At 37.3% G+C, this 18,048-nt stretch overlaps 3 protein-coding genes and 1 pseudogene across 5 annotated transcripts; 2 read left to right on the forward strand and 2 right to left on the reverse strand.

Moving 5' to 3' along the window:
• Nucleotides 1-258: 258 nt before the first annotated feature.
• Nucleotides 259-3,346, forward strand: LOC137737849 (uncharacterized). The gene is made up of 10 exons (XM_068477418.2): nt 259-608; nt 698-789; nt 901-1,008; nt 1,120-1,202; nt 1,600-1,733; nt 1,879-1,928; nt 2,013-2,105; nt 2,619-2,710; nt 2,826-2,932; nt 3,054-3,346. The coding sequence occupies exons 1-10, from the start codon at nt 330-332 to the stop codon at nt 3,093-3,095; spliced, it is 1,080 nt and encodes a 359-aa protein (XP_068333519.2). The 5' UTR covers nt 259-329; the 3' UTR covers nt 3,096-3,346.
• Nucleotides 3,347-7,111: 3,765 nt separating this feature from the next.
• LOC137736709 (uncharacterized) lies at nt 7,112-8,972 on the forward strand. Of its 2 annotated transcripts, XM_088683255.1 has the most exons (4): nt 7,112-7,301; nt 7,615-7,937; nt 8,085-8,220; nt 8,263-8,972. In XM_088683255.1, exons 1-4 carry the CDS (start codon nt 7,112-7,114, stop codon nt 8,970-8,972), a joined length of 1,359 nt encoding a protein of 452 aa, XP_088539381.1. The 2 variants fall into 2 exon arrangements, with proteins under 2 accessions (XP_088539381.1, XP_068332048.2); XM_068475947.2 differs by having other exon boundaries at nt 8,085-8,972.
• A 1,587-nt stretch (nt 8,973-10,559) lies between these two features.
• Nucleotides 10,560-12,029, reverse strand: LOC137737693 (large ribosomal subunit protein eL34). Its single transcript, XM_068477238.2, has 4 exons — nt 11,870-12,029; nt 11,592-11,671; nt 10,990-11,099; nt 10,560-10,894 (listed from the first exon to the last, which is right to left on the reverse strand). Exons 1-4 carry the CDS (start codon nt 11,946-11,948, stop codon nt 10,798-10,800), a joined length of 366 nt encoding a protein of 121 aa, XP_068333339.1. The 5' UTR covers nt 11,949-12,029; the 3' UTR covers nt 10,560-10,797.
• A 3,859-nt stretch (nt 12,030-15,888) lies between these two features.
• Nucleotides 15,889-17,519, reverse strand: LOC137737974 (zinc-finger homeodomain protein 11 pseudogene; annotated as a pseudogene). Its single transcript, XR_015954611.1, has one exon. The product of XR_015954611.1 is annotated as a zinc-finger homeodomain protein 11 pseudogene (transcript).
• Between the last annotated feature and the right edge of the window lie 529 nt (nt 17,520-18,048).

An 18,048-nucleotide genomic window follows, 5' to 3' on the forward strand; every position in this document is an offset into this window, starting at 1 on the left:
TTTTAAATAGAAAATTAAAAATCTAAATTGAAATGTTTATCAAACGAGTCGATTTAAAAAGCATCTGAGTGAAAGCCTTCGCCAGCGGATTATCGGCCTCAGGCCCAAAATACCAAAAAGCCCACCTAGGCCTAGTCATACCAGCCCACAACGGAGGAGTCCATCAAACAGTTTAGCCAAACGGCCCAAGCAATCTGTTCACATTTCACAGGGAGCTCAATGCAATTTTAGAAACATTACGGGATGAAAAGTGAAATTATGCAAACCTCAGGCCAGCCTTATCCCTCTGCTCAAACAGTCGTCTCTCCCGCTGCTCTGCAATTCTCTGCATGCTCAAAAGTTCGAATACAATATCAAAACCAGCAATGGTGTGCACGCTGTTCACATCTGTAGCTCAATCTTCCTTCTCCTTCTTATCAGACTCACCCAAGCCAACTTCCTCCAAAACCCAAATCCCCTCCCTTTTTCTCGACGGTCGCAGAAGCTTCACCGCCGGCTTCTCGCCGAGCCGATCGACCCAGCTTTCATGGCCCAGAAACGTCAGAAATCCGCCGTACATTTGCTTTTTCAGCGGCGGAGGAAAGCCCAAAGGCGATTTCCAAGAAAAGGTACTCGCTTTCAGCTTCAACCAAGAGAACCCAGATTAAGAAGAGAGAGTTTCAACTTTAAAGTAATCATCTTTGGGTGAAATTATCAGGAAAATGAGTCGCAGTGGCGGATTTTGAAGCGGTGGGATGTGCCCTGGGAATGGCAAACGGCGTCGTTAACATCGCTTGCTTGTGGGCTGAGGTGGGTTTAGTGTTTAATTAGCTTATTAATGTTACTATAATTGTGCTTAATTCAATACTGGATTATATATCACAATTCAGAAGAAGAAAGATTAATTTTTGTCCCAGGCAGTTTTGTTTTGACAGGACTGGTAGAGGCAGCAGCTATACCGTATTTAGGCATTCGAATTCAGGATTTGAGTTTGGATGAGAAGGCAGAGATACTGTTTCTTGATCAAGGGTAATGCGTAATCGCATTGTAATTCTACTTGTAGGAGCTGTTTTGCAGTGTTTATAACCGTGCTTTGCGAATTTCGACATGGTCTGACTGGTTTGGTTATTGTTTCGCTAGTATTACAACTGCAGCTGTACTTGCTGTTCTATATACCGTTGCCAACACTTACCAACCACTGCCTGAAGATGTTTATCGCTACGGTACTGATTTTTCCAATTTATTTCTTTATCCTAGAACGAAAACACAAACACAAACACACTCGTAAATTTTCTTCTTGTTGGATTGTCGTTCACCCTGCTCACTGTTAATTGCTTCAATGCAAAGCGGTGGCAAAGGGTTCCCGTTGTACCATTATTTTGGTAAATGTCTCAATGGGATAACTCTTGTTGTAGCTTATATATAGAATGTGTGATTTGTTGAGTTGCAATGAATAGTAATCTGTATTTCTTCCGTTAACATATAGTTGCGGAATTTAGATTTGAAAGCTCATCATTGCCAGATTCTGGTTTGTTAAAGCCTATATCTAGACTGTGGCCAATTGAGTTAATTAGCTATTACCATTTCTGATAAAGAGATAATGAGCTATTACCGTTTCAGATTTGAAGGAACCTTTCAATCTACAGAAGGGATGGCTATTGTGGGCAGGGATTGGTTTTGTTGGTGCCATAGCTGCTATTGCAGTGACAGGGGCTGCATTGTCCTTGTTGAGGGGGGAGAGCCCAGAACGAGAGGTTTGAATTATTCAAATTTATCTTATTATCTCTTTATCTCATTATAGGATGCAATGGACACTGGATTAAATTAATAAGCAAATTATTTGTTTTAATTATAATTTTAACATGACTATATGTTTTATTCATTTTGACATGATTTTAGAAGGACGCTCTCGTAAGTTTGCTTCCACTGATTGGATCTTCCGGTATTAGGTACTTTACAAGGTCCTTTCTTTTTCATCACTAGAACTTGGGGATTGAGCAAGTTGATTAAGCTCTTGTTAATGTTGGATGCAGCACTGCTTGCTTGCTAGGCATCACTGGAGTTTTGGCTCCAATTCTTGAAGAAACTGTGTTTCGTGGGTTTTTTATGGTCTCCATGACTAAATGGTATACTTCCCTTTTTCTTTGTTTAATAGAGTTGCATAATATGCCTCAAAATGATTGAGCATTTCTATCTCTAATAAACGTGCACAGTTCTTCCCCAAAGCTTGCTTGCAATTGTTTATAAATATTCCCGGTGATTGTAACCTGTAGAATTGGTTATAAGTTTTGGAAAATTGTGGGCTAGTTTAACTAGGAAGTTGCCATCCAGACAATGTGATTTGGTTCACTCCTAAAACTTATTTTCTGAGTTAATCAACCAGAATCGGATATTTCTACTAACAAGAGCAAAGCTGGAATAGTGTAGAGGATAAGAAATATATGGTAGAAGAAACTGCTTTTGAGGTACTTATGTAGGAGAATGGCAGAATCGTACAAAATTTTTACATAAGGTTTCGGGGAGTTGGCTGAGCATGGGTTTAAAACTTTTTAGTTTCACTTGTTTTAGTATAGTTGCATTTGTTGGTGTCAAGTGTTCGTTCCTGAGTATCTTATTGCTGTTGAAAATGTGTTTGGCAGGGTACCTACACCAGTGGCTATTGTAATAAGTGCAGCTGTATTTGCATTCGCACATCTCACTCCTGGAGAATTTCCCCAGCTGTTTGTGCTAGGTAGCATGTCTACCAAAGAAATCAAATAAAATTTGTGCATCACCTCGGGCGCACATTAATGTACTTCAGGTTTCATCAAACACATTTTATCTCATATACTTTATGGTCTGTATAGGCACTGCTCTGGGATTGTCATATGCTCAAACTCGCAACCTTGTAACTCCCATCACAATACATGCTCTCTGGAACTCAGGAGTGATCTTGCTTCTGACCTTCCTTCAGGTAAACAAGATTTCGGAGTATGTAAGTTATGGTTATAGATGAGTCCGAATTCTGAAGCTGAAGGGTAAGCATCACGTACTCTTTCTCTTTGCTAAAACCAATCTTCTTGTTTATGTGACAGCTACAAGGGTACGATATCAAGGAACTGTTGCAGACAACCTGATAGGATAGTAGTTGGGTATGTATTACGTTGATGGTAATCGACACAGAGGATTGCTGCAAGGCTTGCTTAAAAGTCGTCAAAAATCAGGATCTTTAATCTTTTTGGTCCTTGTTCCAGATCAATAGGCAAAAGTTAATATGTATTAGAGGCATTAAACCTACTTTCGGCTCTACCAGTGGAGACACAGAACGTACAAACAATGTACTGTGGGATCGCTTTCGTATATACCATATACGGCGTATAGTGTATTACTTTTGTTTGACTAAGTTCTCTATTTTGGTTTGGTTGTTGACTAAGTTCCAAGGAAGACGTACAAACAAAAGAGAAAATAATGAGAAAATAAAGACGGAAAATATTATGATATAAGTAGTATTGTTGTATTCCAAGATGTCATTGGCCCGTGTTTAACTCGTTTGTTGATAAAAATGTACATGCAACCTTCTTAATTGCAAAGGTTATGCAATGGTCGTGGGCGCATTGATTAGAACAGATGTGCACATCTTATACATTTGAAAATAAATCTCCTTCCTCTTAGTTTAGATTAGCTTAAGTAGAGTATCGTATCAATTCCAGATAAAAAGTGAGATACTTTAGTCTTGAAATTCCGATTTAACTAATTATTTCCTCTTAACGAAGTAAGAGGGTCAATTCACCTTCATCAGTTCACACAGTGACACAAATTAACATAATCTAGGCAAATATTAGGATTTAAGTGATGTAATTATGAGATACATAATTTTTTGGGAATTGCTATTAGTATTCCAAAAATCTCATTTTGTATTTTAAATTTTCTATAATTAAAAAGAAAAATACACTTGTGAGGAGTGTAGAATGAAATTTTTAAAGTGTTAATAACAATTCTTTTTTATACAAACGATATTAAAGGAGAATTTGAACACATAATTTTTCGAGAACATAGATAAACCTCTTAACCATTTCAATTATAAGCTGATAGTGAATATTAATGAATATTAGGCATCAATTACAAGTGAGTGCGGTTGGTAAAATTCATAAACCTTATTAAGTGAGTGTTAGGTTGGCCCTTTGCCAATTTACATGGTAGAGTTAATGAATTGTTGAAATGGAAGGGTGTGGGGGGTTTATAATGTTTCACGAAGAAAGAGGTGTACAGATGCTTGGGGTTGAAGAGTTTGACCCTTTTTTTTAAAGACTTTGGTTGCATGCTTGGGGAAGTAATTCTAGGTCAATCAGCAGACAAAATGGGTTCCAACCGAGGGTAAGAAATTTGGGGAGTTACACTGACTTTGGAGTCCCCAAGTTTTGGCATTTGACTATGTGAAAACCCATTTTTCACCTTAAATACTTGATTACTAGAGTACACTTGCCAACCAGCACAGCAGAATAGACCTTGTTTGTAAGCAAACTCAAGTACTATATGACCAACTGGACTTTGAAACTGATTAATATTTATTTTTAAAAATGAGCCTTGAGCCACTTAGTACCATATTATTGCCTCACACCTCAAGCATTTCTCTTAGACAAGGTATTCATAAAACTAATAAATAATATCAGATTAATTAACAAAAGGTAATGCTAAGGAGACTAAATTCTTAAACCAAATTTTATAAACTAAATGATGTGGTTGTTGATGATTGTATTATTACTTAAGTGTTGATTAACATGTTTATTTTTTTATTAGTGACACATCATTTAGTTGCAAATTTAGAGTAAAATTTTGATCTTCATAACATTATCCATTAACAAAATGGAGAATGGATTTCAAACTGTAATTTAACTTTCATTGTTGTTGAAAAATGAAACCTTTTTGGTTTTGCAAAGGGCAAGGAATTGAGGAATCCCACACTTGGTTTTTCCAAAGTCTACAAAATCAGAGAAACTTTAACTCATCTCAAAAGACTTAAATGTACGTTAAAAACCCATATATGCTTATTACGACACAACAAGCAATTATAAGATATGATTTTCGTGAAATACTTGGCAAGTTACTACTTAAGCAAATCCTATCTACGTCACCTCCATGCGATAGGTATCAAAACCTATATATCCACATTACCTACACTTTTTATATCAACCTCATCCACATACCTACACATTTGGTATCAAACCAATCCACATTACTAATATATAAGACTCAAATCTATTGATTTTTAAGCTAAAAATCAATTTGTACCACATAAATAACATTAAATTAGAAAAGTATTGCTGACAAAGAAAAACTGTAGAGGGTAAAGTAGGCATGAAACAAAATCATAAATGAGAACTCTAAGCTATTAATTGACCTCATTATCTCAATATGATATGTTTTTTAACATGAAAAAAATAGTCAAAAGATGTGTGGGGTTTTCCTAAAATATTCTAATGCAATTGGGTTGAAATCTACTTTTCTATAGTTTTCATCATATATAATCATGAAGTTATATAACTATAGTGACACAAACTTAAACATGCATTACAGCACAGAAAATTAGAAAAGAAAAAATTGAGGGGAACACGGGCACGAAGTTGTATATTTAACATATAACCATCAACATAATCATTGAGGGATTAGCTTTCCTACTACCTGTAAAAAAACTATTGTAATTAATTTGAAATTTCCAGATAAGATGAGTAAATACTAATTAATTAACTTAATTAAGCCTCTGACTCTGATCAGTTTCTGAAAGATAGGTGGAACGATTTTCCTGAAAGGTCAAACACATAATTTCACCATATCTACATGTAAAACGTAACCTGTATTGTGTATTCTATCCAGGGCAAGTGGTCCATATTGGCTAGATTTGGAGGGTAATAGCCAGCTGATAAACCTGCAGATGAGTGAGATAATGACGCTAAAGTTATTAAACCTATTGAACCTGACAAAGTCAGTGGAATAGAAGCTCTGGGAATGGAATAGAAACGGGAATTTCGGATTCTGAGAAACTAATATAATATCACTTAATTATAATGATGGGATCCTAATAAGTCCTCTCATAGGAATTCAAGTTCTAAAATATTGATACTGTTTGAGCATTGTCTTGGAGGTTGGCTCAGGTCCACGCTTCTAAACACCAATTCAAACACCTCAAATTTAAAAACTAGTACTTGCTTGGAAGTTTTCCTTGTCTTGATTTGTAGTGGATAGAGCAAAACTTAATTATTACTAATAAACAATCTTTGTAGATTAAACTTAATTAAGTTGGTCACACTAGTGTGTTTTTTCAAGTTCAAATCTCTCGTTCTAATAGTTGAGGAGAAGATCAGGGCTAGTCAAGTTCTCTACAGTAGTGTGATCATCCCTGTATGGAACTTAGAATGCTCATTTTCGTAGTTTAGATGAATATATGTAGAAAACACTTTTATTGAAAAGCATATATATTTAAGAAGTATTATTTAATAAAAAATGATTCATAATCCCTATAAGTTGGTGGTGATAATGGGTGGGTTTCCTTGAGATTCCAATACTTGGATTAATAAACAAAACCCTAAATTGGGTTCATTAAGGTCCAAGTTAGAAATAAGGGTCTTCTTGTGGAAATCTATTTTCTTGACTTTCAGCTTTAATTTTTTTCTTGGTAGGTGTAATTTTAATTTGATTTTGATTCCAATATTTAAGAGCTCCCTTCTAATTTAATTTCAATCTGTACTGCTGTCTGAGACTGTGAAGTAGCCAACGTGATCCTCGCAAGACACACACACTCATATATATTAAGTCACCAGAAAAGGCGGCTGATCCTTCGGAGGCAGAACCCTCCTTAGGAAGCATATATTTTCCCTACAAATTAACTCCAAACCCTCACCGCCATCTTGAACTCGTTGCTTTCACTCCACCTCCTTACCTCTTCTTCGTTCTCGTTCTGTGTGTTTATCTTTTCTAGCTACAGCTAGGGTTTGGGTCTTACTGCAGTTTCCAGCATATTCAGGTGTTATATATGCACACAGGAGCACTGTAATTAACCTTAACATTAATTTCTTCAGTTTCTCACTGTTGGGTAACTTTAAATAGTTATTGAGAAGCAGTATATACCTACCAGTACTTCAGGGCTTTGTAGAAAAAAATGGATGAGAGAAGTGATAATATTGGAGGAGAAAAAATGGATGAAGTGATGCTGCCAGGGTTTCGTTTTCATCCAACTGATGAGGAGCTGGTAGGGTTTTATCTCAAGAGGAAGGTTCAGCAGAGGCCCCTTTCTATTGAGCTCATCAAGCAACTCGACATCTATAAATTTGACCCCTGGGATCTTCCAAGTAATTTTTCAAAACATAATCTTACATATTCATGCATGACTAAAAGAACTTCCATCTGAGGAATATTAATTATATAGCAGCTTTTTCTCTCTTATGTGTTCTTTGATATGCCCACTATGTTTTTAACACTATTACATAGAAGTTTTGAACCTAATATATATCTATTATATATGTTTGTGTGTATGTAATCTCTGTTTTTAGGTTAGGGTTTCACTTCCTAATTTGTTCAGAATATACAAGGGCTTTAGTTGCATCTGTTTTGAACAGGTTAGCCATAAACTTTTTAACTAACTTTTTTGCATGATATGTGTAGAGCTGGCAGCTTCTGGGGAGAAGGAGTGGTATTTCTACTGTCCAAGGGACAGAAAATACAGAAACAGCACAAGGCCTAACAGGGTTACCGGAGCCGGATTCTGGAAAGCAACAGGAACCGACCGTCCCATCTACTCATCCGAAGGTGCATGTAGTTCCTCCAAGTGTATTGGGTTGAAGAAATCTCTTGTTTTCTACAAAGGAAGAGCTGCCAAAGGGGTCAAAACCGACTGGATGATGCATGAGTTTCGTTTACCTTCTCTCACGGATTCACTCCCACCAAAGAGATCATCACCGTTCATGGACAAAACTATTCCTGCAAATGTAAGCAAAGAAAAACTATTTTTCTATATATGCATCATTATTTTCACTAAATATTTGATTGTTATATTGTTAAACTCTCAATCTGCTGTCAAACTTGTGAGATTAGTTGACAAAAACATTTCCGATGCTAATATATACACATTGCAGGATTCATGGGCAATATGCAGGATATTTAAGAAAACAAATTCAAGTAATGCGCACCAAAAAGCCCTTTCTCATCACTCTTGGGTGTCTGTCTTGCCTGAAACAAACACATTTGGTGATCATATGTTAGGCTCCAAAGGTGCACACAATACAACTCATCAACATCATGAGTTTAGTTCAGAGAGCATGTCAATACTGACATCTAAAACCGACTTCTCTGGCAACAACAATGACATACAAATCTCATCCACAACAAGCAACATATCCCCTCTAGATATTTATCTTAACTCATACAAACCCGTAAACCCCCTGATGATGGGTTGCAATGTCAAACTACCCTATCAGTACTTTCCCATTTCCTCCAATTTTCCCAGTGGATCATCAGGGTACTTTTCTAACCCTAGCTTCCCATTTCCATCACCTCTAGAAACTTCATCCGGACAATCAGCGGCAAAATGCACGGCGGATGTGCCCTCGTTGTTGTTAAACATGTCATCCTCGATGCTTGGAGATTACAATGGCAGCAACAACGTCAAGGGCGCCTCTGCAGAGAGTACTAATTTTGACTTTAGTACTACTAATGGAGGCTTTTCGTCAATGGCATTGCCACATCATCATGAGGTCATGCAAGGAAGTAATAATAACCTTGGCAATGTTTATGACAATATAGCTGGGTTGATTAAAAACATTCAAAATGTGAACTCGAACGTGACAGAAGAAAGAGACGATCAACAGTGGGAGACAAGTGCGAGATCAAATATTGGGTTTCCATTGATGAGTAGTTTGCCTTTGCCTGTGGATGTAGGAGGAGGGGATGCATGGAAGTCAAGTTTGACGTGGGAGTCTTCGCCATGTCCGACTGAAATGTCCACAACCAGATGCTATACTTAAACTTGTCTCGTAATTAGAAACATTGCATAATTACTAATGTTTCTTAGCTTTTTAGTTTGTGCTAGCCATAGACTATAGCTCATTATTTGATTAAGTTTCGTGTTTGTAGAATTCTTTTTGCTAATTGAACTCCAAAGTGTATGATTAAGGAAATAGAACGCTGATCAGGTTTGACATGTTTGGGGTCCTCTATCAAATTAACTAAGTCATGTCCTCAGACTCGAGAGACCTAAAAACATTAATCAACATGTTTTGTTTTTTGTGTTCAAAGCAATAACGTGGATGTTGGATGAAAGCTTTATATATGTACTAAGCATTGGATCATACTTGGACCCAAAAACAAAAAAAACCAAAAAATTGGATTAGGATTTGCAATGAGCATAGGTGGGATAATTAACGAGAAAGTTTGTAAGTGGCTTGTAACTCAGTTGATTAAGAGTATTTGCCTTTGCAATTGAGATCCAGTGTTCGAATCTCCCTTCTTGTAGTTTAATGTAAATAATTTGTAAAAAAACAGTCGAAGGTTTGGTCTTGTTTGTCTCTTTATAATGACCTTTTTGGTACATGGGGGGAGACAAGAACCAAGGGAGTATGTACTTTCAATTGGATCCGGAGCCGAAATATTCATGAGAGTCGTTAGAACGTGGAGAGAGCAAAATGTGAAGCTGAGATAGGCCCATTTGGATATCAGTCTAAGCCCAACTTTCATTTTTTCTTATTCTTTATCCAAGAGAATTTTACCAAAACATATTCTTGTATCATTCAAAACATAAAAAAGACCAAAATTTTCTAGACCTCTTCCAAGTTGCGAGAGAGAGAGAGAGAGAGAGAGAGAGAGAGAGAGGGAGAGGGAGCTGCTGCTATCCTACAATCATGTCCACAAAAGGGTTCCTGTTCTTATTCATGAAAGCAACCCGATCACCGAGATCACCTAGTCACTCCGTCATCCTCGAGTACATTGATGAAAAAGGGTTCCTGCTCTTTTTTACTGCATGATCATGATCTGTCATACTTTTGAGTCATATTTAATCACTTCAAACAGTTGGGAACCGTAGGATGTTAAAGGTAGCCTCGCTTTTTAAAGAAAGACAGGACATCCTGCACAGAGAAATTTCGTCACTGCGATTCCTAATTGCCAACTACAAACAAGTGATTCTGATATTGATCAGATCATACCAGGAGTGCTGTTATGAGGACCAAAGGGAAAGACTGAGTGCCATTAAGGCTGCTGCTACCACTCTTCCATGAGCTGTTGGTACCGTTTTTCCATGAGGCCCGAAGACCCTGGCACTTTTGTCTTGGGTGAATGACCTCAAAGACCATCCTCCGTTCAAGGAGACGCGACAAATAGGTCGCCAGGCTGAAGCGCTTTTCAGCTTGATCTTGTGTGCTTGAGGGAGACGTAGAAAAACCCTTGTTGTATTAGACTGCGAATACTTTCACTTCATGACAGAAGCTAGGTGGTCATTTACTGTTTCCCTTGAAAAATTGCACTTCTATGTCCCCTGGGGCAAGATGAAACATGTAGAGTTCCCACCATTCACAAGCAGAAACATGTAAAAACCGTGACATAACTACAATCGCAAATAAAGCTAGTAATCTGACACTACACAAATAATTCGAAAGCGTATATGTTACCACTGAAATACAAAACAGGAAATTCCATGGTAGGATGGATTTCTGAAGAAAATGTACTTAACATCATAACTTAAACCATCCACAACAAAATGTAAAGGTACAAATTGGAACACCTCGAATTAGATCCCATAGCTCACCATAAGCCAAAATCAGCGTAGTCTGAAGCTACTTAGAACTCGGTAGAGTTTCATTTGGTCTTTGAAGCTTGCTTTTCCTTTGCCTTCTGGATCTTCAACACCTTTTTCACAATCTTCTGTTCCTCCACCAGAAAGGCCCTGATGATCCTGCAAACCAATAGAAAGCAACTTGTCTAAATCCCATCGGTGCAACATAACATGAAAAGAAGAAGAAAATGTTGTAATGAAATCAATACACAAACCTTTCTTTGACAGCACCTCCAGACAATACACCTCCATAAGCTCGGTTAACAGTCCTCCGATTCCTAGATAATCTGGACCTCTTATACTCAGTAGGCCTCAAGTGAGGGATCTACAAACAATGACAACAATGTATCACCACTCAGAACAAACTTAAAGCAACTGGACTACGCAATCATTATGCACAATATTGTTTTGCAAACAGAATGTATAAGTTCAAGGGTACTTTTTACTTCGAGCTTCGAGAAAAGGTTAAATTCACGAGAACTTGAACTGTTTCATCTCTACACACAATGGTGAACTGAGCATGATATTGATAATTCTAGCACAAATTATTTGAATCCAATTACACGAGGGTAGATCAACAGTTTCGTACATAGTAGCTTCAACTCTAATGCATAACCTACCAATAACTGGCATTATCGTTGCGGCATATCGCTAAGTAAAAGAACTAAACTTTCATTCATTTGCAAATGCAAAACACTGGGAAGTGGGAATCCACAAAAATACAACGGATACGAAACTAACAACGAAATCCTATTAAATCAACACAAAATGTGAAAACAAACACAACATTTCGATTTTAAACAAGGCAAATACATACCCCTTGAATCCTCTTGCCGGTAACAGGGCACTTGGGCCCGCTTGCCCTCTTCTTAGTGGTCTGGTACACTAGCTTCCCTCCTGTAACACCCAAAACAATCATCAATAAAAGCACCAGAACTTCAATTAACACATATTAAACAAAACCCACAAATCAAAATACAATCTTAATCTCAAAAAACCATCTTAATCCAACATTTCATATGCAAATACACACAAATTTGACCCAAAAAGGAAGCGAACAGAATTAGGGTTTAAGAGCAGTAATATTTAGCTTACCAGGGGTTTTGACGATCCTGTGCTGGTTGGATTTGGTGGCGTAGCTGTGCCGGGCGCGATATGTGAGACGCTGCACCATTTTTGCAATCGAGTTTCAGCTGTCACTCAGTCTAGGGTTTTGTCGAAGATGAAAGGCTTTATACGAACAATTATTTAATGGATTTGCATAAGATCGGAGGGTTGTAATTAGATCTTTGCTTCACTGCCACCAATGATTTGATGCGATGTCGTTTTAATAAAAAACTGGACTGCTGGCTAGGCCCACTGTGGTAATGTATTGGGCTAGTTAGGCCCACTAAACCCTATCGGACATTGTTTTGGATCAAGTAACTATCTTGCAGATGTTAGGCAACTTAAATCATCGTATCAGTCGATCTAATCGTAGTCAAGTTGGTTATAATAGCGTTTTTCTATTTTGAAGTAAGTTCGAATCTCTTTTCCGGTAAAATATCATTTGTGTCAAAATCATTATAACAACAAGTTGCACTACAAGGTATAATTTGGTCTGGGGGCATATACGGTCTTCATTTTTTAGATATGAACTAAATTCGATTCTACATAGATTTGATGGTTAAAAGAAACAAACAAATCGCATTCGTTGGATTAAAATCATATTTTTGAACCAATCGAACTTGTGTAATGGGATGGTATGAGTCTAGTTTCAAATGTTGATGTCTCATCTTTACATGCGTGTGTATTATGAATAGGTTTGACAGGTACGTTCTAAATTGTTATGATTATGATTATAAGTATATAATGACATGCTAATTTCTTGATAATGATGGCCACAGCCGGCCAATTTATTGACTGAGTATTTTGTTTGTACCCAACTTTACATTATCTTTTACAGTTTTCCTCAAATAAGGAATAAAATCGAGTGTAATTGTGTCAAACTCTGAATATCAGATAACGCATTTCTCATCCACACACTTAATATTTGATCGTATATACAAGTTAAATGATAGGTGTTAACTGTTGCTCTCTTTTTGTCGCTACAAAGAGCGATAATCATTATTTGTATATCAAATTGCAGGAGGAGAAAAAGCTTGAAGAAGTACAAAGAAGTGGAAATTGTGTGGTGAAGAAGTTCAAAAAGCACCAAGAAGGAAGACTTGAGCGTGATTTATTCATTGCTCAAGTTGAATTAAGGTTGATATAAAGAGTCCTATACTTGTCAAAACTCAAAAGAGAGCCGTTGGTTTTGGTGTCACGAAAGCTAGAGAGTATAAATTTTGTTCGTAGGAAGGTTCAAGTGGAGCCCTCATTTTTGTTCCCATGTTGTTTTTGACATACTTGAGAGCTCATCGACAGGACTTGCCTTTGAAAACGGTCTTCTAAAGAGAGGAGTCCTTGAGAGGGACCACCCTAAGTATCCTATATTTTTATATGAATAGGGAACAAACATACTTCACATGTAATAGAACACTATCACGTAGTACATCATGTTACAACCAGATTTGAGTAGATGATAAGTTATAAGCATGTTGTAAAACACTGCTGAAAGCGTTTTCGGAAACTTTGGAACATTATAAGTAGCTAAAATGGCTAGTTGCGACAATAGCCTTCGCTTGTCCTTATTTTATTTGCCACTTAAAATTGATTTCATCATATAACAGTATTTTTTTAATAACGATAAAAGCTAGTGAGTTAAATTGTTAATTATTTGAAAAATCGATGAAAATTAAACTCACGTCAGTATGCGTAAACATCATTACTTTCAAATTTGCAATGCCTGCCGCTCTAAGTGACATTTCACAAACAATTTCGGTCTTCTATTTGTAAAGATTTGGGCCCCAAAAGAATGAAGCCATTCCATTTTCCCAATAAGCCCTCACGTATTTGTCAAACAAACCAACCGAGAATGTCAAAAGCATTGCTTCTTTCTTTTTTATTTGTTGCCTAACAAATAATTCATCTTCCAACAGAATCAGTTAAAAATCCAAATTAAAATATGAAGAGATCTAAGTCCCAAGTAAAGTAAGGAAGAATAAAGAACAAGGACTTAACCTTTGATTCTTGACACGTGTGTACAAATAGGGCGGTGGATCAAATTGATTACAACAAAATTGGATTAGGAGAATCTCCGAGAGAAACGTGTCATCATCACGATCGTTCATCAACATATATATATATATATATATACTGGATTATAATTTATATATAAATATATTCATCAGCAATGCTTGCCGTTTTAAGCAACCAATCAAACAAGGAAAGGTGGCGTTTGTACAGGCTCCTGGGCACCGCTTCCATCACCTAAACCCTAATTTTAATTATTAATTTTTGGATTAAGCCAAACCCCTCTCCCGCTTGGCTTGCCTTAAAAGCCCAGGCAATCATCTTTAGCATTCAAAATTAGACAACTGCATGCACAGCATGACAACACATCTTTTACATGTGTCCCTTCTGGGTTCAAACTTCGTACCTAATCCGGGCGTCCGTAGTTTATCATTTTCCTCGTTTTAAGTCTAAACATCATGGCAAAGCAACTCCCGTTACGTTAGCAGTGTGTCGGTTATTTATATTTGTTTTTGTTGAGATGTATCTTAATTTTGATGTAATTTTCCTTTGTTTTAGTACATACATATTACTACAATTGCATCTTAAATCAGATATGCAAATTCATGTGTAATAAGTTTTTCTCGACATAACATTACTAAGGACGTCATTTAAAATTGTGGACCCGTTCTGTGCAAGGGGTCTTTCCGTTCTCAGTGATTGAGTGAAATGTGGAGGGAAAACTATGAAAATGAAAGGACCTTGCACAACTTTGACAGACAAGTGAGGATCATAAGTATGGGAATGGTGGATTTGGTGATGTCAGAAGGGAAACATTAATATTATAAGGCCAAAGAACAAGTTTGATGAAGGAGATTATTAATTTTTGTTTGCTGGTCCCAAATCTATCTCAATTTAAAGAGTCACGGGGACTCGGTTCTAGATCTCGACCTGATAATCTTATGCCCTATCTCATGAAAATTAATTACCACTAATCTTTTTTTTATCTCCTCCTACTTACATTTGTGTTGAATGATTTGGAGGTTCTCCAATACTATATCGAACCAACAATGGGGAAGGATTCTCGTCGGATTCTTTTTTTAAGGATCTCGAGAATCGTGTAATCATGTCCGTTCATCGTACATTGTGCGGTTAGAAATCATTTTAAAATTTAAATTAAATATAAATAGTACCTAATAAAAACTGATCGTATGATATACGATGAACGAATATAATTACACGATCTTCGAAATCCTCAGGAAAAGGATCCGACGAGGATACTTTTCCCAACAACAGTATCTAAATGTGAATAACACCTGTCATACCAATAATAGTATAATACAATATGATTGAATCATGCTTAACTACTCAAAGATGAGTAGGAATTCCTCCTCAAAACTTTTCATGTTCAAATCAGAGAGCTTTATGTTTATGATTCATAACCGTTCATATTATGATCACATTGTAAAGATCATTTATGTAAAAAATAAATTAAATCTAAGGTCGTTTAGTTAATATATTGTAGCATTGTAACAAATACATAGAAGGTTCATAATACTTTTACCAATTTCGTTATCTATTTTTATATAATTCAACAACCAAACGAATTTAGTTTTATTTAAATTTTAACAAAGACGATCTTTATAAAGTGACTTCTAATATAAACTGTTTTCATTACAAACGCGAAATTTTATAAATCATCAACAAGCAATATTTTATTTTATTTTTCCTTATAAAAACCCTCACTCATCCTTTAAATAACTAAATATTATTCAAGTTAAAATTTAATTCAATAAAATTAGGAATGCGAGTGCCCTATAATTTAAGACAAACAAGCATGGGGAAGGCTTTGCCTTTAAGCTTAATGGATAATATTAAACATTTAAAGGGAATTTAAAATTACCAAACACCAAATTCCCAAAGGATGTTCATGCCACCCAAAAATGGAAATATCAAATATTATAATCGTTAAACCACAAGGAAAAAGACTAATCAGCAGCTAGAAAACAAACAAACATGTCTGCATAAGAAAGCAACTTTATATTACTAATGGAAAGCTAAAAACATCGACTAATTAACTTTGCATTAAGAATAATATCTTTCAGCTAAACATATGATTAACTTTCTCTTTAATCGTTATCCTCTCTAATCCCTTCCTCTCGACCTCGCCAAAACAGTAGCAGATCAGTCAGTACTCGGTAGCCTTAATTAACGAACGTGCTAGCGAATTAACAAGAGATGTTTATACTAATAAGCGTGATTAATTAACTTTAATATCTCCCAAAGCTTCCATCTTTCTCTCTGTTTCAGGACGAAGACGACGACCCATTATTGGAAAGGTGGAAACTTGCTCTGCTGCCTTCGTTCAGGGGGTTGGCATTGACATTGTAGCCGGCGATGTGAGCATTCATGGAGTCAAAACCAAGTCTTTCACCATCACCGTTGATCTCACTGACATTTTTGTTCATATTCGCACCGCCGCCTATGCTGCCGTTTCCACCGCCCGATCTCTCCAATCTCCTCCGACCGTGCTTGTTATTGTGCATCCAAACCTTGAAAACTCCCCTCCCAATCCCCACCTCGCTGCAGAAATCCTCCACCAGTCTTTCTTCGCTCTTTTGCAATCTCCACCCCACTTTCTCGGCAAAAGACGACATCTTTTCCTTCTGCTCTTGGCTGAACCTTGTTCTGGATCTCTTTTTCTCACCTGGGTACTTCTCCGTTTTCTTCACAGCCGTCGGATTGAGTTGGTGCTGGTGGGGGTGCTCATCAGACGGCCCAGAGAAGCCGGAACTGAGAGCGAGCAGCATTTGCGGCGGGGAAGCGAAATAGGAGGGGGGCAAGTGGGAGACTGGCGGTGGAGACTGCGGGCTCAAAGTTGGGTTGGGGCTCGAGCTCGGGCTGGGGCTTGAGCTGTGGTTGTAGTGAGCTGGTTTCGGCGCCGGTAGCAGGCGGTGGGGGTTGCGAATAACATTACTTTTGGGTCTGTACTGCTCAAGGCGGTGGAAGTTGCGGTGACAGCCACAAGCGGCGCATTTTAGAGAGGTCGGGTCAGCTGGGTTGGAGGAGGGGGAAGGCATGAACTCGCCGCAACCGTCGAGAGCGTGGCCGCCTAAGCTGGCAGCATGGTTCTTGAGACATTCTTTGTAGGCAACCACCATTGTCGGCGTCGAGTGAGGCTGGAACGCGCCGTTGGTGAAGGATAAGGACCTGCTGCTGAAGAAGTTGGATTTGGGGTCCGACGGCGAGGGCGGTTCGGTGTCCGTATCTGGGGTTTGGATGGTGGCGGTGACAGTGGTAAAGTTCATAGCTCTAGGCGAGAAGAAGCATAAGAAACTGATTAGGGTTTTGTTCTTAGGGTGTGAAAGCTCAAAGTTGAAAACTTTAATGGGGTTTTGGAGGATGATTGGGGTGATGAGGGATGTAATGAGAAGTGAAGACAAATATATAGATGGGGTGTTTAGTGGGGGCAGAGATATTTGATGGGAATTTAATCCAATAATTAGTGGTGTACCTAAACCTGTTTTAGCTCCATAAAAACACAGACCAATATTCTCAACCACCTAACTAAGCTAGGGGAAAAAATCTCTCTCATTTCTTGACGGGATGGGGGTTTAATCTGAGGTAACGTATGTCAGTCTGTGGCTTCATGTGTTTGTTGAGAGCAATAAATTAGGCTCTCATTTAATTCTTTTCATTTTATCCTCTTTTATTTTTGGAGAAAATTGCATAAATGGTATTCCTTTTAACCTTTATAATTGTGTACAATTACTCATGTGAACGGAAGTGATTCCTTATCACAGTGATGGAGAAGAATGTCGGCATAGGATAAAAGTACAGATTTAAACTCCGTCAGCTTTCTTATGTAATATCTAATCTAACAAATGTTTCATTTGATTATAAAAAATAAAAAAAAAACTAAACATATGTTCCAAATTGAATACCATACAACTCTTAAAATACTGGGACTGTTCATCACTGAATAGACATCTCATAGCTGCTAAATTATGTGTTAATACAACTTTTTTCTCCTACAAAACTCAGAACTCATCAAACCTAGACCATGTTAGATTGAAATTACGAAAATAGCTTTTACAAAGTGCACATCTTCTTGTCACGAGCCATTATCCGACGGAAATGAGAATGAATAGAAGCAGACATATCACATATGTGCTCGAATA

This window comes from Pyrus communis, chromosome 13 (genome assembly GCF_041283825.1).
Source record: "Pyrus communis isolate YQ-2024b chromosome 13, ASM4128382v1, whole genome shotgun sequence".
Lineage (NCBI taxonomy): Eukaryota > Viridiplantae > Streptophyta > Magnoliopsida > Rosales > Rosaceae > Pyrus > Pyrus communis.

Excerpts from the sequence above, each read along its gene's own strand:
- LOC137737693 (XM_068477238.2), bottom strand. The coding sequence starts at position 11,948 with ATGGTGCAGCGTCTCACATATCGCGCCCGGCACAGCTACGCCACCAAA. Across the intron at positions 11,672-11,869 it reads CAGGATCGTCAAAACCCCTG|GAGGGAAGCTAGTGTACCAG; the intron begins GTAAGCTAAATA and ends TGGGTGTTACAG. Across the intron at positions 11,100-11,591 it reads CCGGCAAGAGGATTCAAGGG|ATCCCTCACTTGAGGCCTAC; the intron begins GTATGTATTTGC and ends CATTGTTTGTAG.
- LOC137736709 (XM_068475947.2), top strand. The coding sequence starts at position 7,112 with ATGGATGAGAGAAGTGATAATATTGGAGGAGAAAAAATGGATGAAGTG. Across the intron at positions 7,302-7,614 it reads TGACCCCTGGGATCTTCCAA|AGCTGGCAGCTTCTGGGGAG; the intron begins GTAATTTTTCAA and ends TGATATGTGTAG. Across the intron at positions 7,938-8,084 it reads ACAAAACTATTCCTGCAAAT|GATTCATGGGCAATATGCAG; the intron begins GTAAGCAAAGAA and ends TACACATTGCAG.
- LOC137737849 (XM_068477418.2), top strand. The coding sequence starts at position 330 with ATGCTCAAAAGTTCGAATACAATATCAAAACCAGCAATGGTGTGCACG. Across the intron at positions 790-900 it reads TCGCTTGCTTGTGGGCTGAG|TTTTGTTTTGACAGGACTGG; the intron begins GTGGGTTTAGTG and ends TGTCCCAGGCAG. Across the intron at positions 1,203-1,599 it reads TGAAGATGTTTATCGCTACG|ATTTGAAGGAACCTTTCAAT; the intron begins GTACTGATTTTT and ends TTACCGTTTCAG.